At 42.9% G+C, this 24916-nt stretch overlaps 1 protein-coding gene across 3 annotated transcripts; it reads left to right on the forward strand.

Annotated features, from left to right (window-relative positions):
- Window positions 1–2590: 2590 nt before the first annotated feature.
- dnaja1 (DnaJ heat shock protein family (Hsp40) member A1) lies at window positions 2591–22658 on the forward strand. Of its 3 annotated transcripts, XM_084155662.1 has the most exons (10): window positions 2632–2703; window positions 4896–4990; window positions 6391–6538; window positions 7158–7344; window positions 7477–7581; window positions 8086–8313; window positions 14110–14224; window positions 14892–15007; window positions 17077–17177; window positions 19464–22658. In XM_084155662.1, the coding sequence occupies exons 3-10, from the start codon at window positions 6407–6409 to the stop codon at window positions 19689–19691; spliced, it is 1212 nt and encodes a 403-aa protein (XP_084011788.1). In that variant the 5' UTR covers window positions 2632–2703; window positions 4896–4990; window positions 6391–6406; the 3' UTR covers window positions 19692–22658. The 3 variants fall into 3 exon arrangements, with proteins under 3 accessions (XP_084011787.1, XP_084011789.1, XP_084011788.1); XM_084155661.1 differs by lacking the exon at window positions 4896–4990 and having other exon boundaries at window positions 2591–2703; XM_084155663.1 differs by lacking the exon at window positions 4896–4990 and having other exon boundaries at window positions 2604–2670.
- Window positions 22659–24916: the final 2258 nt, after the last annotated feature.

Consider the following 24916-nt stretch of genomic DNA (forward strand, 5'->3'; position numbering starts at 1 on the left):
TGCAAGATCTCACCTCGTGGGGCATCAATGATCATGAGGAAGGTGAGGGATCAGCCCAGAACTACACGGCAGGACCTGGTCAATGACCTGAAGAGAGCTGGGACCACAGTCTCAAAGAAAACCATTAGTAACACACTACGCCGTCATGGATTAAAATCCTGCAGCGCACGCAAGGTCCCCCTGCTCAAGCCAGCGCATGTCCAGGCCCGTCTGAGGTTTGCCAATGACCATCTGGATGATCCAGAGGAAGAATGGGAGAAGGTCATGTGGTCTGATGAGACAAAAATAGAGCTTTCTGGTCTAAACTCCACTCGCCGTGTTTGGAGGAAGAAGAAGGATGAGTACAACCCCAAGAACACCATCCCAACCGTGAAGCATGGAGGTGGAAACATCATTCTTTGGGGATGCTTTTCTGCATAGGGGACAGGACGACTGCACCGTATTGAGGGGAGGATGGATGGGGCCATGTATCGCGAGATCTTGGCCAACAACCTCCTTCCCTCAGTAAGAGCATTGAAGATGGGTTGTGGCTGGGTCTTCCAGCATGACAACGACCCAAAACACACAGCCAGGGCAACTAAGGAGTGGCTCCGTAAGAAGCATCTCAAGGTCCTGGAGTGGCCTAGCCAGTCTCCAGACCTGAACCCAATAGAAAATCTTTGGAGGGAGCTGAAAGTCAGTATTGCCAAGCCTGAAGGATCTGGAGAAGGTCTGTATGGAGGAGTGGGCCAAAATCCCTGCTGCAGTGTGTGCAAACCTGGTCAAAACCTACAGGAAACGTATGATCTCTGTAATTGCAAACAAAGGTTTCTGTACCAAATATTAAGTTATGCTTTTCTGATGTATCAAATACTTATGTCATGCAATACAATGCAAATTAATTACTTTAAAATCATACAATGTGATTTTCTGGATTTTTATTTTAGATTCCGTCTCTCACAGTTGAAGTGTACCTATGATAAAAATTACAGACCTCTACATGCTTTGTAAGTAGGAAAACCTGCAAAATCGGCAGTGTGTCAAATACTTGTTCTCCCCACTGTATATTCTAGGTGGTGTCAGAGGAAGGCCCAAAAAATTGTTCAAGACTCCAGTCACCCAAGTCATAGACTGTTCTCTTTGCAAGCGGTACCGGAGCGCCAAGTCTAGGTCCAAAATGCTCCTTAACAGCTTCTACCTCCAAGCCATAAGACTGCTGAACAATTAATCAAATGGCCACCCTGACTATTTACATTGACTCACCCACTTAGTTTTTACACTGCTGCTTCTCGCTGTTTATTATCCATGCATCGTCACTTTACACCTACCTACATGTACAATTTACCTCGACTAACCTGTACCCCCTCACATTGACTCGGTACTGGTACCCCCTGTATATATGCCTCATTATTGTTATTTTATTGTGTTACTTTTTATTTTATTTTTTACTTTAGTTTATTTAGTAAATATTTTCTTTACTCTATTTCTTGAACTGCATTGTTGGTTAAGGGCTTGTAAGTAAGCATTTCACGGTAAGGTGAATACCTGTTGTATTCGGCGCATGTAACAAATAACATTTGATTTGATGTAATAAAAAACTGTAATTATGACCTAAAGCATGGTCAAGCAAGTTATTGTTTCTGACATTTTTTTCACTCTGTCATACAATACATTTTATTTTTTGTTGTCCTAGACTGCCTGGCTAAAATGCTTGCTCGCTAGCCTAACTTCCTTTCATGGGTAACGTTAGCTAGTTAACATTAGCCTTCTACATCTAGCAACATATTGAACTTCCATCCTCTCAGGCCAGAGGCACAATGTATGAATTAATGGTTGGATCAGAATCACAGTTATAATCATTGACCGGTACGGAAAATTAAGTAAAACCACAAGTCCAAATCCCTATCTCCATCCTTGGCTAATTTAGGAAAGAGCCAACTTTAGCTAGCTAGCTAGCCACCTGAGGACAACAACACAACAAGATGCAACAATTCAAGTTGTTTCTGTCAATTAAGTATGGTCTCAATGCGATTTGATAGGAGTGAGGCCAAATCCAAACTGGCTTCCCTTGACACTTTTTTTTGGTGCTCCAGGATGACTCACATTTGAGCTCGTTCAGTTTAGCTCAACGCTGATTGGCTATTATTTAATTTTTTTTTTTAAGGAAGGCCAATGCTTGCTGGGCAAGGGTTGGCAACAATGTCATGCTCTTTTGGACCAGACAGCATCAGATAGATGGCCTACACATACAGAGGGGCGCTGTTTCGCTCGCTCGGATGCTTTCTCCGGTGAGATACATTCAGCCTCTTGTGAATTTAAGGAAAATTATGAAACACAAATAATAACACAATTTTATCTTTTTTTCTTGGTCAATGTTTTTGGGAGGCTTGGCTTCCTTTGGCAGCCATGAATATACGCCACTATCAATAATGCCGCGTTCAGAACAACTGGGAAATCTCCGACTTCAGTGCGTTCCCGACAACTGTGAACTCTGGAAAAAATCGTTTTGAATGGCCATCAAACTCGGAATAGCAAGTCGAAAACTCCGGAATCTTTCTATAGGTCCGACGTCATGGTTTGACCTCGTTTATTTCCGAGTTGTCATGAAAGCACCATTAAAGTAGGCGGTGCAAGTAGAAGGTTCTGGAAGTTCATCGCCAGGAAGAGGAGGGGGATTCCAAGTTAAAAAAGGTCATTTCTCTCTACGGACGTCTACTTTAACAGGTAGTTAACCACAATTTAATGGTATTTTCACTCTGCAAAAAAAGTATGTTCCTAATTGGTAACAAACTACTAACTAAGCTACTACTATCACTATCAGTTAGCTAGGTCGGGGATAGCTAGCCAGCTAACATTAGCCTAGCTAGCTACCAAACCTAGGTAAATTAGCTAGCTAATTTAACGTTATGTTGGATACGGGTAACTAGCTAGCTACTTTGTGCTTTCTAGTGAAGAAGATGCATAACGTCTGTAAGTAAAAATTAATAGATAACACCTAACCACATTGTAGGTAGCTAGCTAGCTAGATGGGTCTCTGCTGTCCTTTTAAGCCTTTAGTAATAATCTAGCTAGCTAACATTAATGTAGCTAACGTTCGACGCTAGCTAGCCCTTCTAGAGTATTGGCAAAGACGTTAACGTTACAGCATGAAGATTGGAAGAATTAGTCTTCTGTACAGGGATGTTTTCTTAAGCACCGCGACGCTCGGTCTGAACATTAACACGCGTTGCTTGAGATGGAAGCATGCTTGCTATGGAAGCATAAGGACTTACTAATTGTAAAAAAAAAAAAAGGTTAAATTGATACACACCTTTTTATAGGGTTAAGATTCCCACACGGCCATATATTCATGTTACAGCGCTTGTTTACAGACAGAAGCCAGTGGACTACCTGTGCTAATTAGCTATCTGCGTCTCTGAACACATTTACATTTACATTTTAGTCATTTAGCAGACGCTCTTATCCAGAGCGACTTACAGGAGCAATTAGGGTTAAGTGCCTTGCTCAAGGGCACATTTACGTCATTTAGCAGACGCTCTTATCCAGAGCGACTCACCAATTGGTGCGTTCACCCTATAGCCAGTGGGATAACCACTTTACAATTTTTTTTTTGGGGGGGGTAGAAGGATTACTTTATCCTATCCCAGGTATTCCTTAAAGAGGTGGGGTTTCAAATGTCTCCGGAAGGTGGTGAGTGACTCCGCTGTCCTGGCGTCGTGAGGGAGCTTGTTCCACCATTGGGGTGCCAGAGCAGTGAACAGTTTAGACTGGGCTGAGCGGGAACTATGCTTCCGTAGAGGAAGGGGAGCCAGCAGGCCAGAGGTGGATGAACGCAATGCCCTCGTTTGGGTGTAGGGACTGATCAGAGCCCGGAGGTACAGTTCCCCTCACTGCTCCATAGGCAAGCACCATGGTCTTGTAGCGGATGCGAGCTTCAACTGGAAGCCAGTGGAGTGTGCGGAGGAGGGGGGTGACGTGAGAGAACTTGGGAAGGTTGAACACCAGACGGGCTGCGGCATTCTGGATGAGTTGTAGGGGTTTAATGGCACAGGCAGGGAGGCCAGCCAACAGCGAGTTGCAGTAGTCCAGACGGGAGATGACAAGTGCCTGGATTAGGACCTGTGCCGCTTCCTGTGTAAGGCAGGGTCGTACTCTCCGAATGTTGTAGAGCATGAACCTGCAGGAGCGGGTCACCGCCTTGATGTTGGCAGAGAACGACAGGGTGTTGTCCAGGGTCACGCCTAGGCTCTTCGCACTCTGGGAGGAGGACACAGCGGAGTTGTCAACCGTGATGGCTAGATCATGGAACGGGCAGTCCTTCCCCGGGAGGAAGAGCAGCTCCGTCTTGCCAGGGTTCAGCTTGAGGTGGTGATCCGTCATCCATACTGATATGTCTGCCAGACATGCAGAGATGCGATTCGCCACCTGGTTATCAGAAGGGGGAAAGGAGAAGATTAGTTGTGTATCGTCAGCGTAGCAATGATAGGAGAGGCCATGTGAGGATATGACAGAGCCAAGTGACTTGGTGTATAGGGAGAAAAGGAGAGGGCCTAGAACTGAGCCCTGGGGGACACCAGTGGTGAGAGCACGTGGTGCGGAGACAGCTTCTCGCCACGCCACTTGGTAGGAGCGACCGGTCAGGTAGGACGCAATCCAGGAGTGAGCCGCGCCGGAGATGCCCAGAACACCTACCTGTGTGTAAACAGAAGACAAACGCCACAAATGTGTCACTGAAAAATACTGTCCTCTGCAACTGTGTTAAAACCGGTTAAAACAGGGTACAGTAATTGTGTTTAGCATTTGTGAAATTATTTTGTTGTGATATGAAAGTAAAGGGATTTATGTTTCTAGAACCGTACCGCAATTGAGAATCGATTCACATTTAGATGGCTTATTTGGTTTGTTTTGTCTTCCAGAGCCAATTCGCCATATAAACAGAGGAGTAACGTTAGGCTCCTTTAGTCCAATATTGGCCTACCATAGCTGTATGGATCTTTGCAAAACTGCTACTGTAAGTGCATAACGTTTGTAACTCTTTATTTAAAGATTATTTCTTGCTGATGAAAAAGAAGAGCCATATGTTTTGAAAGCCATATCCCAAGCGATGATTATTGATGTTAAAACACAGCGGTCAGGATTGTAGTTCATATGAGCCAGTCATGGGCGAAGCTGACGGCTGAAAACTGTAGGGAGAAATCAAATGTTTGTGTTAAAAAATATCACATTACACATTTAGCAATGAAAATGCATTTTAAACTTCACGTACAGTAATACTTTTGTTTGACAATACAATTATTTTATCGATAGGAGTGGGGGGGAAAGATACTTGTTGTGCATTGGAAAGCACACAAGTCTGCATTAATGATAAGAAAGAAAATAAAGACTGCACTTCCATTTCACACCATAGCCTGCCGAATTTGCAAGACATTTTCTTTCATTTTGGTTTAGGCACAAATGAATGTGGCACGGACTTCCCCGTGTATTGTTTCAGCATTGTCTCAATGAAGAGTTCGGTGTTCGACTAGCCATGTGCACTTACAAGCCTGCTAGAGTTAGTGGCAGGTGGACAAGCAATAAATACAGTTGTAGGATGACTGAAGCCTGAGCTGGAATGTGAAGTTAACTGAAGCTGGTTAGCTTTCGAAAACCCTGAGTAGATCTAGCTTGCTTTGTAGGACACCCCTCTGGTCTGTTTCGCAAACGTTCTCAGAAGTCTCACAATGTTGCGCTTCTGGGTTCAGAAACTCTGTGGTATTGGTTAGATCAGATGGAGCTATCCCCTCATGTTGAAATAAATGTTGCTATTCACCAAGTTTTGCTATCTGGTTTCAAATGCAAATAGAATGTAATTAGTGCTGAGCGAATAACAGATGTTTATTTTTTTGTTTTATAAACAACTAATTGACCAATTATTAGATTTTCCATTTCGTTCATTTTTTTTTCTTTTTCTGTGAGTGCAATGCGCAGTTTCTCTAGATCAGATCAAGCCCGAACTGTGCGACGTTTACAGCAGGCCAATATTCTACATAGTTTAGAGCAGAAAACGTGGTAATTAACTGCAATGAATATAATCCATTGCGCGCCTACTTGTCCGGTCAGAGACAGAGACAAGAACGCGGGATAGAGAGCAATTGCTTTGTGAGGTATCTCTACCTGAAAACACATCATCTAAGATTGATAGTTGGTATTCAGCAGTCCTAAAAGTATGCCATATTTACTTTTGAAGAACTACTAAAATAGTGATTTTGTAAGACTGAATAGGCCCCCACCAAAAAAAGAGAGATAGAAAATGTGATTTTTTAAAAAGTCATCGAACCCGAATCGACCTAAAAAAGCACATCGCTCAGCACTATATGACATACAGGAAGAGAAATGGACACTTGTGTGAACAGCATTTGTTTTCTTCTGCAGACTGTAACCAACAACCATGGTGAAGGAAACCGGCTTTTATGACATGTTGGGTGTTAAGCCCAATGCCACTCCAGATGAGTTGAAAAAGGCTTATCGTAAGCTGGCCTTGAAGTACCACCCTGACAAGAACCCTACGGAGGGAGAGAAAGTGAGTGGAAGTATTCAGAAAACCACTTTGCATCCGTGACAGTCACAGTTAATTTTTGCCGTACCACCTTTATCTTTGCTGAGCAGTGTATGTTATAAACCATGTATTTGTATTTATTATGGATCCCCATACCCTTCCTGGGGTCTGGCAAAATTAAGGCAGTGTGAGACTGCTTCTATGAATAGGTTCTGATTTATGACCATTGGTTGAGTGGAGATAAGTTATGCATGCTAGTGTAGCGGAGTTAAGAATGTACAGTAAGCTCACTCCCCAGCTAGCTTGAAATGTCGCAGATGGAGCTATCCAATTGGTACCTTTTGTATAGCTCAAACGGTTTGCTAGTTATAGAGCGGGTGGTCACGTGTGTTGGCAAGGTAGAGGACCCTGGTTCAAGCCCAGTCAGAGGCAAGTTCAGGGAGGCAGCGATATATGCTAATCCAGCACACTGACGCCGGTTATGCCAGGTTAATTTAAGAGATGAATATGGAAAATACATAAATTGTTTCTACAGTTCTGTCAGACATTTTTAGTAAGTTGTTTAATATTTTTAAGTACTAGTTGAGATTTCTATTAGTAGTTTGCGCTCTGAGAATTGATCATTCAGTTTTTTTCTTCCCAGTTTAAGCAGATCTCTCAGGCATATGAGGTGCTGTCGGACTCCCAGAAGAGAGAGGTGTATGACCGGGGAGGGGAGAAAGCCATAAAAGAAGGAGGGGGCAGTGGAGGTGGCGGGGGTTTTGGATCCCCCATGGACATCTTTGACATGTTCTTTGGAGGAGGTGGCCGAATGCACCGGGAGAGGAGAGGTAAAACGTAGTACAGAGACAAATATTACATTCAACAGAAGTCAGACTTCAAATTCTGACCTTTGGTCTTCTGTGGTTCTTCTTAACTTCTCTTAAGCGAATGCTTTGACCCAATGTGCTCTCCAAACCTAGGAAAGAATGTCGTTCATCAGCTCACAGTCTCTTTGGAAGACCTCTTCAATGGAGCCACGAGGAAACTTGCTGTCCAGAAGAATGTTATTTGCGAGCGATGTGAAGGTGCTACATTACTACACATGTTACATTGTTGGTTAACCTTGGTCTTGATCAGTCCCTCATTAAAAGGGAAGGATGAAAATGACCAGTGTGGTGACCCTAAAGTCATCAGGTTGAATAGCCCTGTGTGATCATGCATGGATTGGATGTCATTCTACATTGTCTTGTAAAAGCCAACATCACATTATAAACAATTAACTGTTAGAGGGAGGTAAATGCCTCTGCTAGGATAAAACATTTCCGAGATTATCGTCGGACAAGGCCCAAACTATTGTTTGGTTCCTTTTTTGTTGCTCTGATTATAAAATGCATACATAAATGTTCTTGCTTATCTCACAGTAACATTTTACAGCGGATCGTTATGCCACAGAATCGCTATCTGTTGACTAGCATTTACCGCCCTGTCAAACACCGCATGAGGCATTCTGTTTAAATGGTGATGTGATAATAGTTATTGCTGCAAACGACTAGGGTGATGTGAACTGACATGGCTGTGTTTTGGGGTAGGTCGCGGGGGAAGGAAGGGCGCGGTGGAGATGTGCATGTCCTGTCGCGGCACGGGCATGCAGGTGCGCCTCCACCAGCTGGGGCCAGGCATGGTGCAGCAGGTGTCCGCCGTGTGCGGGGGCTGCCAGGGCCAGGGCCAGCGCATCAGCCACAAGGACCGCTGCAAGGCCTGCGGCGGACGCAAGATTCTGCGGCAGAAGAAGATCCTGGAGGTCCACATTGACAAAGGTGAGGTGGTTGATTTAATTGTTGTCCATCAAGAGAAGTCTTTCCACAGCTCACAATTTACATAGACGTATTTATAGTTAGTATATAGAACAAGAAAAAAAAATGTTCTACCCTGGATTTTTATTTATTTATTTTTTGCTATGAGGTCCATCAGTTATTTGACTCCTTTGATTTGTGTGGAGGAGAAATTGTCAAGAGCATAGACTCTGCCTAAATTGTTCACTGTATGTTTGTCTAGCGACGCGGGTGGGATGGGGGGATGGGTTAAGCATGTTGACACGGGATACGCCATGGCCCTGTTGACACCGTTAGCTGACAGACCAAGCTACCTGTGGATGGGAATGCTAGCAGAGCGACTGCCAATTTACAAGGTAAAAGTGTGAACATTTTCTTCCTCCATTTTGAGGATGTAGGAGGTTTGGATGTCTGTTATGTGATACAACCTACATTTTCTTCACTTCTGGTCCTGGCTAATACACCTGATCAATGTAGTCTTGATGATTAGTTGGATCGGTATTTCTAGTGCTGGGCAGAGACAAAGGCAAGCAACACACTGCAGTCTTCTGGAACCAGGAATGAAGAGCATTGTGATATAAGATGACATAGTGAGTGACATATTCACACTATACAGGGCCAAAACATACTGCTATTTCCTTTTCACATTGTCCTTTCCAAAACGTTTACAGGATCTGTAACCTGGCCAGCCCAGTACAGCTCAGTTTGACCCTATAGTGTAGAATGGCAGTCAATTGACAAAATGCACCCTACATATCAACTTGTGTACAAAACATTAGGAACACCTTCCTAATATTGAGTTGCACCCCTTTTGCCCTCAGAACAGCCTCAATTTGTCAGGGCATGGACTCTACAAGGTGTCCAATTTGACTCCAATGCTTCCCACAGTTGTCAAGTTGGTTGGATGTCATTTGGGTGGTGGATCATTCTTGATACACACGAAAAACCCAACAGCATTGCAGTTCTTGACACTCAAACCGGTGCGCCAGGCATACTCAGTTCAAAACCACTTAAATATTTTGTCTTGCCTATTCACCCTCTGAATGGCACACACACACACTCCATGTCTCAATTATCTCAAGGCTTAAAAATCCTTCTTAAACCTGTCTCATCCCCTTCATCTACGCTGATTTGAAGTGGATTTAACCAGTGACATCAATAAGGGATCATCGTTTTCACCTGGTCAGTCTGTTATGGAATTTTTTTGTCCACTCTGTGTGCATACATACAGTGCATTCGGAAAGTATTCAGACCCCTTCACTTTTTCAACATTTTGTTACATTACAGCCTTCTAAAATGTATTAAATACATTTTTTCCCTAATCAATCTACACACAATACCCCACAATGACAAAGCGAAAACATGTTTTTAGAAATGTTTGCAAATGTATTACAAATAAAAAAACATAAACCTTATTTACATAAGTATTCAGACCCTTTGCTATGAGACTCAAAATTGAGCTCAGGTGCATCCTGTTTCCATTGATCATCCTGGAGATGTTTCTACAACTTAATTAGAGTCCACCTATGGTAAATTCAATTGATTGGACATGATTTGGAAAGGCACACACCCGACCAAACTGAGCAATCGGGGGAGAAGGGCCTTGGTCAGGGAGGTGACCAAGAACCCAATGGTCATGCTGACAGTTCTTCTGTGGAGATGGGAGACCCTTCTAGAAGGATAACCCTCTCTGCAGCACTCTACCAATCAGGCCTTTATGGTAAGGTGGCCAGACGGAAGCCACTCCTCAGTAAAAGGCACATTACAGCCGCTTGTAGTTTGCCGAAAGACACTTAAGCACTCTCAGACCATGACAAACAAGATTCTCTGGTCTGATGAAACCGAGATTGAACTCTTTGGCCTGAATGCCAAGGGTCACGTCTGGAGGAAACCTGGCACCATCCCTACAGTGAAGCATGGTAGTGACAGCATCATGATGTGGGGATGTTTTTTAGTGGCAGGGACTGGGAGACTAGTCAGCATTGAGGGAAAGATAAACGGAGCAAAGTACAGAGAGATCCTTGACGAAAACCTGCTCAGGACCTCAGACTGGGGTGAAGGTTCACCTTCCAACAGGATGACCCTAAGCACACAGCCAAGTCAACGCAGGAGTGGCTTCGGGTCAAATTTCAATGTCCTTGAGTGGCCCAGCCAGAGCCCGGCTTTGAACCTGATCGAACATCACTGTAGAGACCTGAAAATAGCTGTTCAGCGACGCTCCCCATCCAACCTGACAGAGCTTGAGAGGATCTGCAGAGAAGAATGGGAGAAACTCCCCAAATACAGGTGTGCCAAGCTTGTAGCGTCATACCCAAGAAGACTCTTGGGTGCTTCAACAAAGTACTGAGTAAAGGGTCTGAATACTAATGTAAATGTGATGTTTCATTTTTTTCTACATATCTAAAAACCTGTTTTTGCTTTGTCATTTTGGGGAATTGTGTGTAGATTGATGAGGGGAAACAACTATTTAATCCATTTTAGAATAAGGCTTTAACATAACAAAATGTGGAAAAAGTCAAGGGGTCTGATTATTTTCAGAATGCACTGTACGTACACACACACAGCTTAAAGGGCAGTTCTGCCACTTTTCAACCTCCTATTCATTTATCTCCAGCACCATATCAGTGTCTACATACAGGTAACTGCCTAAATAAAATGAACACTTTATTAAGTGGTCCTCTGTAGCTCAGCTGGTAGAGCACGGCGCTTGTAACGCCAAGGTAGTGGGTTCGATCCCCGGGACCACCCATACACAAAAATGTATGCACGCATGACTGTAAGTCGCTTTTGATAAAAGCGTCTGCTAAATGGCATATTATTATATTATTATATAATAATAATATGCCATTTAGCAGACGCTTTTATCCAAAGCGACTTACAGTCATGCGTGCATACATTTTTGTGTATGGGTGGTCCCGGGGATCGAACCCACTACCTTGGCGTTATAAGCGCCGTGCTCTACCAGTTGAGCTACAGAGGACCACTTAATAAAGTGTTTATTTTATTTTGGCAGTTACCTTTATATTATATTATATTAAATTAGGGAGTCAGTGTATTAAAAGCAGGTGCTTCCACTGTTGTTCCTGAGTTAGTTAAACAATTAAAACATCCCATCTTGCATGTTATTTTGCCTACCATGGCGAGAAAAGATCTGTGACTTTAAAAGATGGGTCTCAAAGGAGCCTAGGGGGTTTAATGTGTGTGTGTCAGTCACTAGATCTCAATCCAATTAAACACTTATGGGAGATTCTGTAGCCGTGCCTGAGACGGCGTTTGTCACCACCATCAACAAAACACCAAATTATGGAATTTTTTATGGAAGAATGGTCTGGAACTCTATCCCTCCAATAGAGTTCCAGACACTTGTAGAATCTATGCCAACGTGCATTGAAGCTGTTCTGGCGGCTCGGGTGGCCCAACGTCCTATTAAGACACTTTTTATGTTGCCATTTTATTTTGGTAGTCACCTGTATGTGGAAACGGTGCATTTCTATGATCTGTAGTTAAAAAGATAAAAGTCCCAAAAAATGCTTCTGTGACATTGCAGGGTGGGATTAAAAGTAATACAAATGTTGATTTTCAAAACCTGCAACAAGTTTCTAGCCAGGAGAATGTTATTTTCTTGCTCCCCACGAATCTGTTTGAAAATCAATTTTAACCTTTGTCATGTGGTATAACTTTTAAACTACCGTAATTTTCGGACTATAAGCCGCGCCTTTTTTCCAATTTTTCGACCCTGCGGCTTATATAACGGTGCGGCTAATCTATGGATTTTTACAGCTAACGGCCACTAGAAGACCTCCTAAATCTATGGATTTTACAGGTTACAGTCCACCAACTTTAACTCTATGGGCTCTATGACCGGTCCGCGCCCCCCACCTTTAAGCGGCGGGCTCCAGCAGGAAAAGCTGGAGGCCGGAAAAGAGTGAGACAGGTAGCGCGCAAAAGTAAAAGTGGAACCGAGAGTGGTACGAGAGAACGACAGCGAGACAGTTTGTGCAAAGGAAGTTTTCATCCACAAACCCTCATTATGGAAAACAAACGTAGAAATGCATGTGATGCAGCTTTTAAGTTAAAGGCAGTCAATCTGGCTGTCAAAACATCCACGATCATTAACGGGTTCCGAAAGGCTGGACTGCTGCGTGATGAAGAGGAGGACGCCGCCACAGCTGAGGCCCTTCAGAGGCTGTTCGATTCCGACAGTGACGAAGAGGAGTTTGTTGGTTTTGAGAGCGACAACGAAGGAGAGAGGAGAGTGGCTGACGAAGCCACCCTGAGCCTGTTCGTTTCCGACACTGAAGATGAGGACTTTGGTGGTTTTAGTACGCAGGAAGAAGACGGAGATGAGGATTAATGACTTGACTTTTCTGGTTACAGCCGTGTACTGCACCTTAGCCTAAAAGATGAAGACGAGGATTAATAACTTTTCTGGTAGGCTGATTACCGTATATTTTAAGCAGATATTGCCTCGTCAAGCGCTGTAAGCTTTGTTTTTTGTTATGGTACTACTGTAGGCTATAATATAGATAAATATTCAAAGATGCGCACACTTTTTCAAGGTTTTTCAAAAATAACTAAAGTTAAGTGGTTAAATGATTGTGACGCTATTAACTAATTTTGCTGGGGAACCCCTAGCACTCCCTCAAGGACCACTGGTTGAAAACCACTGCTGTAGATCACTGCCGGTATGTGCGCTGGGAGCGCACCGTTTAAGTTTGAAAGTTGAAAAGTTTGTGTGTCTGAAACGCTATGTGATACAGTTTACACAGCACAGTATATGTTCTGTAGCTACTATTGCACTAAATGGTAACACTTGAATACGTTATGCAAATATGCAACTTGTTTGTTGAAATGTTAATAAATGGGAGCTTCCTCAAGCAGCCATCTCTTTCCCGACAATCCCCTCTGTGCACGAACCCTTACATATGGTAATTAAACATTAAAACACCTGCGGCTTATAGTCCAGTGCGGCTTATATATGTACACATCATTCAATATCATTCAATTTAGCTGCTGCGGCTTATACTCCGGTGCGCCTTATAGTGCGGAAAATACAGTATTTTATTTTCTCTACAAAATGTAGAAATGTGCCGTTTTCACATGTAGACACTGGTATTGTGCTGGAGATTATCAAAATGAGGTCAAAAGGGTTGGAATTGCCCTTCTTTAAGAAAGCTCACTCAGCTATTTCACTTGGTGTATCCTTGAGTTGTGCTACTAAAGCCTTTGTGAATTTATCCAATGGACAGCCATAGTGAAATCCCTATACTGAAGCAAACTGTAGTGTGTGTGTACTGTGATTCCTGTTGTGGTTGGTTGTTCCCCTATTCTTTGGCTCTATGGCGCTGGTTATCCAAGGCAACAGTCAGGGAAAGTTGGTTTGGTCCAACTCACAGGGCTTTTTCGCATATGAATTTGGTACCCTGGAACGTTTTTTGACAATTCCATAAAACAAGAATGGAAATGAACAGATTCCGAATATAATTTCTGTAACAAAGTTTCATGCGACTAACACTACTGCATTACAATATCTCTGGTCCTGGACCAAGGACCAGGATTATTTTGCGCCAGGATTAGTTAGCACTTCCACATCTGCTTTATAGCATGGATCAGGTTACCAAACGCTCCAGGATCCAAATCATCTAGGGATATGTGGAAGTGCCCTAAATGTTCCCCAAGGCATGGTTGCGTGTGAATGGCGTTGCCAGATAATTCTGATCTGTCTTAATGCAGTTAAATACGGGCCAGTTGAGTTAAATCAAGCCTAAATTATTGTTGCAGGTATGAAGGATGGGCAGAAGCTAGTTTTCCACGGGGAGGGAGATCAGGAGCCAGGACTAGAGCCTGGTGACATCATCATTGTCCTGGATCAGAGAGTCCATCCCGTCTTCACCAGGTAAAAGATTAAACCTCATGCCAGTCCTTATTCACTACCGGCCTCTACCCTATGTCTATATCACATTGTCTGATTGGACCAACAAATGGTTTGTGCACAAATTTGGCAGTTCCATTGTTCCAAACGAGACCTTTTTTATATTCTTCAGTATTGTATTGGTCTGTATTCTGTACTAGCCTATAGACCCCTTTCTGTGTTTGCAAACATTGCCGCATGAGGGCGATGCGTGGAGGTTGGTGGCAGAACAAGGGGGAGTTCTTATAGAACGGCAGCAAAAAATAAATCTTTGCAGCTGTTCAAGCAAGAATCAAAACATAATTGTAAGCGTATGAGAACCTAAAACAGTTATTTTGTTTAGCCTAGATTTAAGTTATTACTTCTATGTTGAAAAAGGCACAGATGGCGATTGCTTTCTTACTGCCGCTAAGAGTCGCACGCATCTGTGTGTGACGTCAGTGTGTCATGTACTGGAAAAAGGTCTATATATCTAGCAAAACAAAAATTTGGCCATTCAAGAACTTAATTTAAATTCATTTTCTTCAACAACAAAAAATCGCCATTGAGAGCCAATCACTTCTCAGTTCTTGATTTTCACTTCTTGGCTTGAAATGCAATCAATCGCAGCCTTGTTGGCTTTGATTGGTATTGACTGTGCTCTATTCTACAGACAAGGGGAAAATCTGACCATGACTATGGAGCTGCAGCTGGTGGAGGCCCTGTGTGGTTTCCAGAAGCCTGTTCAAACTCTGGACAACCGAAGCCTCCTCATCACCTGCCACCCAGGTACACTTCCTAGATTATTTCATTTAACAGAAACCTTTTACAACAACACTGGGCAATTTGTAAAAAAAATTTATGCATTTTATTTTTTGTTGATCGTAGTGTTGCACGGTATACCGGTACCATTGTAATATAACGGTACCAAAACATCCTGATACTTATACCAACATTTCAGAATCCTGTAGGACCGTTTCATATGATGCTACCCAATTTGTCAGCCCTACCAATCTAAAGAACCTGCTGGCGCCTGTTTTATAAAATCAGTTAAAAAAATTAAGCAACAGCAACTAGTCTCTTGTATGCGCTAGTCCAATAATGTCCACTTCACTTTCAAGCGCATCTCACGTGTGGCAGCTGTGATCAACCAGCCATTACCTGCTTCTCTCTGTCCACTCTTCCTGCACATCTATTCCTCCATCAGTTTTAAAAATAGAATTTAGCGGTAATGGCGAGCGGGGACGCAGACCCTGATGAATCTTCTGTTACATTTGATACATTGGAGCAGAGCGAGCAAAGTTCATACATTGGAGCATTTTATTGCCTGGTATAACCAAGAGCACAGGTCAGTCTAAGTAGACTTTGCAATTGCAAGTTTGCGGTCAAGCAGCCTCTGAGTGACAGAGGAAATGCACCGCTTCATGACAGGCATTTTTGGAGCATTACAGCAAAGAAAACGGTGTGTCTCTACCTCAAATGGTTAAAAAGGAAATGACCCGGAGCTACGTTTTTTTCTTTTTTCTTCCTGTGTCAATTTGCGCGCATTTGGAATAATTTCACAACCATGTTGCGGGCCGTTTTAAACTAATCCCGGGACGTTACTTATTGGTTTGATACAAACAACGTTCAGTCATGTTACCTAGCTAGCTAACAACCTGCTCATGTTGACAGTAGGTCTAGGCAAATTTGCTTGGCGCAGGAAGAAAGGAAAAGGCTCTGCTAATCATGATGCTAATCACGTGCTTCAAAGGTAGGATTCATAATGTAAGCCTAAACTATATAAAACAATATTTCTGGTGCTCATTAACCTCAAATGTAAGTAAATGTAATCTACGTAATCCCCAAAAGTAAGTGTTTATCATGAGAGGGCCATAAACAATAACTAGTAATGCTGCATACTCCAAAAAAGGTTAATCTCACCTTTCTGGTAAAAAAATAGCTATAAATTGCTGAGGTGTAGTGACTTGAGGACACAAGCTCAAGTACAAATGATAAGTATGAAAATATGAAATATTTAAAATATTTACAAAAAGAAAAATATATTTGGTTCCTATTCGACAAAACTATATGAATAATGCTTGAAATTATATTCTTTCTAAATATAGTATAATCAATTTATAAAATGACCAACTATAAGATTTCTCCTTCCTTATAACTGTCAAATACATATTTGTATATTTAGTGTTAGAAAATGTGCATATTTTCTAAAGATCAAAATGTCTGCCCCCATCGCTGTGAACGTCTCCGAGCTCTAGCTTCCTGTGTCCGAAAGAACGCTCAATGCAAGCCATTTCGATCTACGGTGTCCACAGATGGATTTAAACGAAAATATTGGTCGGTACCGGAACCACGCAGGTCCCCTAAACAGGAGACTTGGTGCCTAATGTTTTTAAAGTTGGAAGCAGTGTGCATATGTGTTTGGGAGAGCGAGCGGGAGGGAGGGAGAGGTTTCATGCAGTGTTTTCCCCTTACTGCCACAATGACATGCAGATCATTATGCATGTACAGTATATTCCTTCCTTCCATTGCTCCAGCCAAATTAGAGGTAGGCCTTTGCAAATATGAGCAAATAAGTCTACGCAATATTCTATTATACAGTGTGAAGTTAATTCAATATGTGTTGTATTAAGTATAATTGTGAATATCAATGACAGGGTTTTTGGGTAGCACATGCGCATAATGTTTAGAAAACGGGAACAAGTGTCTGGGGGGCGAACAGGACGCTAGGCCACTAGATTTTCTTTACCGAGTAGTATCGCGATACCATGAGATCGTGATACTTGGCTTAGTAAAATGTTGGTATCGTGACAGCGCTGGTTGATCGTGTTTTACAATTACATTTTTTACCTTGGCAGGGGAATTGATCAAACCTGGCGACAAGAAGTGTGTCCTGAATGAGGGGATGCCCATGCACCGCCGGCCGTTTGAAAAGGGACACCTCATTATCCTCTTTTCGGTATGTTCTGTAAAAAACACACACACCATTCAATGTGTTCCACCATTCAGGACGTGATACTGTAGATGTACTGTAGATGTTGAACTATATTTGTATTTATTCTGAACAAAAATATAAACATAACATATAAAGTGTTGGTCCCATGTTTCATGAGCTGAAATAAAAGTTCCCAGAAATGTTCCATACGCACAAAAAGCTAATTTCTCAAATTTTGTGCACAAATCTGTTTACATTCCTGTTAGTGGGCATTTCCCATGATAATCCATCCACCTGACAGGTGTGGCATATCAAGAAGCATGATCATTACACAGGTGTACCTTGTGCTGGGGACAATATATAAGGCCGCTCTAAAATATGCAGTTTTGTCACACAATGCCACATTTGTCTCAAGTTTTGAGGGAGTGTGCAATTGGCATGGTGACTGCAGGAATGTCCACCATAGCTGTTGCCAAATAATTTAATGTTCATTTCTCTACCATAAGCCACCTCCAACATCGTTTTAGAGAATGGGGCAGTACTTCCAACTGGCCTCAATCGCAGACCAGGTGTAACCACGCCAGCCCATGACTTCCACATCTGGCTTCTTCACATGTGGGATTGTCTGAGAGGAGCCACCCGGACAGCTGATGAAACTGTGCACAACCGAAGAATTTCTGCACAAACTGTCAGAAACCATCTCAGGGAAGCTCATCTGCATGCTCGTCGTCCTCACCAGGGTTTTGACCTGACTGCAGTTCGACGTCGTAACCGACTTAAGTGGGCAAATGCTCACCTTCGATCACCACTGGCACGCTGGAGAAGTGTGCTTTTCACAGATGAATCCCGGTTTCAACTGTACCGGGCAGATGGCAGACAGCGTGTGTGGGCGTGCGGTTTGCTGATGTCAACGTTGTGAACATAGTGCCCCATGGTGGCGGTAGGGTTATGGAATGGAAGATCCTGAGGCTCATTGTCATGCCATTCATCTGCTGCCATCACCTCATGTTTCAGCATGATAATGCACGGCCCCATGTCGCAAGGATCTGTACACAATTCCTGTAAGCTGAAAATGTCCCAGTTCTTCCATGGCCTGCATACTCACCAGACATGTCACCCATTGAGCATGTTTGGATGCTCTGAATCGACGTGTACGACAGCATGTTCCAGTTCTTGCCAATATCCAGCAACTTCGCACAGCCATTGAAGAGTGGGACTACATTCCACAAGCCACAATCAACAGCCTGATCAACTCTATGCGAAGGAGATGTGTCGTGCGACATGAAGCAAGTGGTGACACCAGATACTGACTGGTTTTCTGATCCACGGCCCTACTTTTTTTTTTTTTTTAGGTATCCGTGACAGTCATGTAAAATCCATATTTATTTTAATTGACTGATTTCCTTATGAACTGTAATTCAGTAAGATCGTTTAAATTGTTGCTTGTTGCGTTAATATTTTTGTGCGGCGTATTCATTGGGTTTTTATCTTATTGAAATTGTGTCCTAATTCAGCCGTGACCCCCACAGGATGGCGCACAATTGGCCCAGCGCGGTCCGGGGTAGGGGAGGGTTTGGCTGGTGGGGCTTTCTTTCCTTGGCTCATCGTGCTCTAGCAACTCCTTGTGACAGGGCCGGGCGCCTGCAAGCTGACTTTGGTCAGTCTTCAGTCGAACAGTGTTTCCTCCGACACATTGGTGTGGCTGACAATCGGGTCAAGCGAGCAGTGTGATAAGTAGGCGGCCAGGCGGGACATATTTCAGAGGATGCTTGACTCGACATTCGCCTCTCCCAAGCCCGTTGCAGAGATGAGCCAAGGGACCTAATTCAGGAAGAAAACAGAAAAAGAAAAAAAAAGCTTATGGCCATACCACCCTGAACACGCCTGTTCAGGGTCGGGCCTGGTTAGTACTGGGATAGGAGACCGCCTGGGAATACCAGGTGCCGTAAGCTTAAAAATATATAAGAAAAGTAAATAGTGTCCTAAGTCATTCCCTCAGTTTAAATGTTGTATTAAATTGATTGACTAACTACTGCTGCAGACAGTATTTATGTTTTATTAAACCACTGGAAAACTACTGGAGACTTACAAAGTCAACCATACCAAATACCAACCATATGACCAGTGGCCATTTTGTAGTAGCACGTTTATTGTGATTATGTAATTGACACAAGTCTGCACTTTGTAGCCTGTGTAACTCGTAATGTGTTTGCTTTATTACTGTTTCAGTTGGTTCTTAATTTCATATGACATTTAAAGAAAAATGTAGGGTGTAGAAATAAGTGCTTTTTCGTTTTGTTTTTGCGAAAGGTGGTATTCCCAGAGGCCAACTTCCTCCCCAAGCACAAGCTGAAGGAGCTAGAGCACTACCTTCCTGCCAAGAGGGAGGTGGAGCAGCCCGAGAGCATGGACGACGACCTCTACATCTACGCCGACCTGGAGGACTGTGACCCGGCCAGAGTAAGACGCAGCCAATACCACTACATGGAGGAGGATGACTACCCGTCTGCTGGCGGGGTCCAGTGCCAGACTTCATAAGACCCCCTCAGCTCACTCCAACCTCTAACCCCAAAACCCCAGCCTCCAGCCCCCTCTGGAAACGTGCACAAACCGCATCTTAAATGTTTCATTCTCTTAACTTACAATGCTAACTGGGGTGCCGACGTGGTCCTTTGGGCCGGATACCTGGATCTACGTCCCGAGGCAACTCGGCTGTCTTTTAGTTGGATCGTGTGCCTGAGTGGATGAAATGGATTTCTGGTTAAATTCTTTAGATGACCGGAAATGAAGATTCTGAGATTTTGGAAGCGCTATGGATGCTGTCACTGTGACATTATTTTATATAAAGTTTGATTTTATGGTCTTTGATTTGTATATTAGCAGGTTTTGAGCACCCTCTGTTTTTACTTTGATGTCACGGTGAGTACCGTTGGTGATTTTTGTGGTGTCCGAAGGTCACGAGAAAGAAGATAGTTTGAAGCTATAATTCATGTTGCCTAATTGAATCCTTGCAGCGAAGAACCATATAAGGCCAATGTGCATATTGTTCCATTTTTGTATACCCCATCAGCATAGTTGAAAGATAGTTGCCAATTATTACACTAACATATTTGTTTAATTCATTTTTAATAATGATGTAATGATGCATGTTTATCTAGATTTCATAAAATGCACATTGGCCTTTTGTGGTTCTTCATCTGTAGGATTCAATTGAAGACTATCTGCTGTGGTATGGTATACTTGGCTATGTTCAACTGATGATGGAAAAAATAAGTTATTTACCCCATTTTTACTATCAAGAGTTGTCTAATCTGTTTAATTCCTCCACTCTTCATGGGAATTAGTCAAACTGTAAGTCAACTTTCAATAGACCTCTCAATAAGTTCTGCTACTGGTATCTATGTGCTGTGACTGTCACAATTATTTTTAAAGTGTCTTGGGTTTAAGTATTCAACTCATGAAGTCTCATACCTTTTACCTCAGTGAATGGTGTGCTTGTTGTGAAGCCTTGGGGCCAGATTCAATCCGATCGCGTTTTGTCCACAATGCACAATATTCAAAGGCAATGTTCCTGCGTTCGCAAAGACCAAATTCACAGTAAACGCTGCATACAGTGCATTTGGAAAGTATTCAGACCCCTTGACTTTTTCCACATTTTGTTATGTTACAACCTTATTCTAAAAACAATTCTTTTTCTCATCAATCTACACACACTACCCCATAATGACAAAGCAAAAACAGATTTTTAGACATTTTTACAAATACTTTGTTGAAGAACCTTTTGGCAGCGATTACAGCCTTGAGTCTTCTTGGGTATGACGCTACAAGCTTGGCACACCTGTATTTGGGGAGTTTCTCCCATTCTTCTCTGCAGATCCTCTCAAGCTCTTGTCAGGTTGGATGGGGAGACAGCTATTTTCAGGTCTCTCCAGAGAAGTTAGATCGGGTTCAAGTCTGGGCTCTGGCTGGGCCACTCAAGGACATTCAGAGACTTGTCCCGAAGCCGCTCCTGCGTTGTCGTGGCTGTGCTTAGGGTCGTCCTGTTGGAAGGTGAACCTTTGCCCCAGTCTGAGATCCTGACCGCTCTGGAGCAGGTTTTCATCAAGGATCTCTGTACTTTGATCCGTTAATCTTTCCCTTGATCCTGACTAGTCTCCTGGTCCCTTCTGCTGGAAAACATCCCCACAATATGATCCTGTCAGCACCATGCTTTTCAGTAGGGATGGTGACAGGTGTCCTCCAGATGTGACGCTTGGCATTCAAGCCAAAGAGTTCGATCTTGGTTATATCAGACCAGAGAATCTTGTTTCTCATGGTCAGAGTCCTTAAGGTGTCTTTTGGCAAACTCCAAGCGGGCTTTCATGTGCTTCTGTCTGGCCACTACCATAAAGGCCTGATTTGGTGGAGTGCTGCAGAGATTGTTGTCCTTCTGGAAGGTTCTCCCATCTCCACCCACAGAGGAACTCTGGCGCTCTGTCAGAGTGACCATCGGGTTCTTGGTCACCTCCCTGACCAAGGCACTTCTCCCCCGATTTGCTCAGTTTGGCTGGGAGGCCAGCTCTAGGAAGAGTCTTGGTGGTTCCAAACTATTTCCATTTAAGAATGAAGAGGCCACTGTGTTCTTAGGAACATTCAATGCTGCAGATTTTTTTTTGGGTACCCTTCCCCAGATCTGTGCCTCGACACAATTCTGGCTCGGAGCTCTACGGACAATTCGTTTGACCTCATGGCTTGGTTTTTGCTCTGACATGCACTGTCAACTGTGGGACCTTTATATAGATAGGTGTGTGCCTTTTCCAAATCATGACCAATCAATTGAATTTGCCACAGGTGGACTCCAATCAAGTTGTAGAAACATCTCAAGGATGATCAATGGAAACAGGACACACTGGAGCTGAATTTCGAGTCTCATAGCAAAGGGTCTGAATACTTGTACTTGTTGTCTTTAATACATTTGTAGACATTTCTGAAAACTGTTTTTTGCTTTGTCATTATGGGGTGTTGTGTGTAGATTGAGAAATGTATTTAATAAATTTTAGAATAAGGCTGTAACGTAACAATGTGGAAAAGGGGAAGGGGTCTGAATACCTTCCGAATGCAATGTATGTCATCTCAGTCGGACATGACCTTTACATGTCAATCGCGCTATAATGCGGATCTTGCCCTGACCGGATTTAATCTACCGTAGGCCTTACTATCTATGACAAGACTGTAGAGCTATCCTAGTGTTTTTGCTGGCTTCATTTAACCCTTTGCACATTTTGGAATTCAACCTCTGGAGCAGTCCTTCTCTGGTAAGCCCAGAGTGAGACTTTGTTGTTCTTGTATTATTATTATTATTATTGATACCATTTGGGTCTTTTGGGAATGGAAGAACAACGTTGTGAATATGGAAGAGAAAATAATTCTTACGTATGTTAAGTCTTGTCTGGTCCTAATACAACTGATCCAATCATTCCCCATGTTTGTATATGGTCATATTTATAATTAAATGCAAGAATGTTTCTCAAGTGTTACTGGTGAGCTTTTTGGAGTAGTTGAAGCACTGGTGGAGAAGGGCTGTGGTTAGATTCAAAGTAACATTACTCTACATACAGCTGCGGAAACAATTAAGAGACCACTGCAAAATTATCAGTGTCTCTTGTTTTACTATTTATAGGTATGTGTTTGGGTAAAAATAAAATGTTTTATTGTATAATCTACTGACATTTCTCCCAAATTCCAAATAAAAATATTGTCATTTTAGAGCATTTCTTTGCAGAAAATGACAACTGGTCAAAATAACAAAAAAGATGCGGTGTTGTCAGACCTCGAATAATGCAAAGAAAATAAGTTAATGTTAGTTTTTAAACAACACAAAGTTTTAACTTAGGAAGAGTTCAGAAATCAATATTTGGTGGAATAACCCTGATTTTCAATCACAGCTTTCATGCGTCTTGGCATGCTCTCCACCAGTCTTTCACATTGATGTTGGGTGACTTTATGCCACTCCTGGCGCAAAAATTCAAGCAGCTCGGCTTTGATGGCTTGTGACCATCCATCTTCCTCTTGATCACATTCCAGACGTTTTCAATGGGGTTCAGGTCTGGAGATTGGGCTGGCCATGACAGGGTCTTGATCTGGTGGTCCTCCATCCACACCTTGATTGACCTGGCTGTGTGGCATGGCGCATTGTCCTGCTGGAAAAACCAATCCTCAGAGTTGGGGAACAATATCAGAGCAAAAGGAAGCAAGTTTTCTTCCAGGACAACCTTGTACGTGGCTTGATTAATGCGTCCTTCACAAAGACAAATCTGCCCGATTCCAGCCTTGCTGAAGCACCCCCAGATCATCACCAATCACCAAATTTCACAGTGGGTGCGAGACACTGTGGCTTGTAGGCCTCTCCAGGTCTCCGTCTAACCATTAGATGACCAGGTGTTGGGCAAAGCTGAAAATTGGACTCATCAGAGAAGATTACCTTACTCCAGTCCTCAACGGTCCAATCCTTATGGTATTTTGCAAACCTCAGCCTGGCTCTTCTTTGCTTCTCATTGATGAAGGGCTTTTTTCTAGCTTTGCACGACTTCAGCCCTGCCCCTAGGAGCCTGTTTCGAACCGTCCTCGCCATGCAATTCACTCCAGCTGCCGTTTGCCATTATTTTTGTAGGTCACTTGATGTCATCCTACGGTTGTTGAGTGACATTCGAATGAGTTGGCGGTCATCCCGGTCAGTAGAGTCGTTTTCGCCCTCTGCCGGTCTGTAGCTTTGTTGTCCCCAATGTCTGCTGCTTGACCTTGTTCTTATGAACCGCCGTCTTTGAAATGTTAAGGATGGAAGCAACCTGACGCTCACTGTATCCCTCTGCCAACTCTTTTGGCATGCTCAATAGTTATTTTTTTATTAATATTACTTTTGAGGTATTAGCACTGTTTTTGCCATCCAGCTGGTCCTATTGCAAGAGGATAGTGATGACCACAGCAGTGGTTTTTATACTTTTCCTCATTAAATAAGATTTGGGTCAGGTGATCACCTAATCAGTACCTAATTCAGTAGAATGAGGTGTGCCTGTGTTGTAATTCAACAGACACTGGAATGGAATAGCTGTCATACATGTAGAGATGCTGATTTAAGAAAACAATTTAGTGGTCTCTTAATTTCCAAAGAAATTAGACCCATTGTATCAAATTAAAGTTTATTCATCGTATACATACAGTGGGGAGAACAAGTATTTGATACACTGCCGCTTTTTCAGGTTTTCCTACTTACAAAGCATGTAGAGGTCTGTAATTTGTATCATAGGTACACTTCAACTGTGAGAGACAGAATCTAAAACAAAAATCCAGAAAATCACATTGTATGATTTTTAAGTAATTAATTTGCATTTTATTGCATGACATAAGTATTTGATCACCTACCAACCAGAAAGAACTCCGTCTCTCACAGACCTGTTAGTTTTTCTTTAAGAAGCCCTCCTGTTCTCCACTCATTACCTGTATTAACTGCACCTGTTTGAACTTGTTGCCTGTATAAAAGACACCTGTCCACACACTCAATCAAACAGACTCCAACCTCTCCACAATGGCCAAGACCAGAGAGCTGTGTAAGGACATCAGGGATAAAATTGTAGACCTGCACAAGGCTGGGATGGGCTACGGGACAATAGGCAAGCAGCTTGGTGAGAAGGCAACAACTGTTGGCGCAATTATTAGAAAATGGAAGAAGTTCAAGATGACGGTCAATCACCCTCAGTCTGGGGCTCCATGCAAGATCTCACCTCGTG

This window comes from Coregonus lavaretus (assembly GCF_964263955.1).
Source record: "Coregonus lavaretus genome assembly, chromosome: 38".
Lineage (NCBI taxonomy): Eukaryota > Metazoa > Chordata > Actinopteri > Salmoniformes > Salmonidae > Coregonus > Coregonus lavaretus.

Excerpts from the sequence above, each read along its gene's own strand:
- dnaja1 (XM_084155661.1), top strand. The coding sequence starts at position 6,407 with ATGGTGAAGGAAACCGGCTTTTATGACATGTTGGGTGTTAAGCCCAAT. Across the intron at positions 6,539-7,157 it reads ACCCTACGGAGGGAGAGAAA|TTTAAGCAGATCTCTCAGGC; the intron begins GTGAGTGGAAGT and ends TTTTCTTCCCAG. Across the intron at positions 14,225-14,891 it reads GTCCATCCCGTCTTCACCAG|ACAAGGGGAAAATCTGACCA; the intron begins GTAAAAGATTAA and ends TCTATTCTACAG.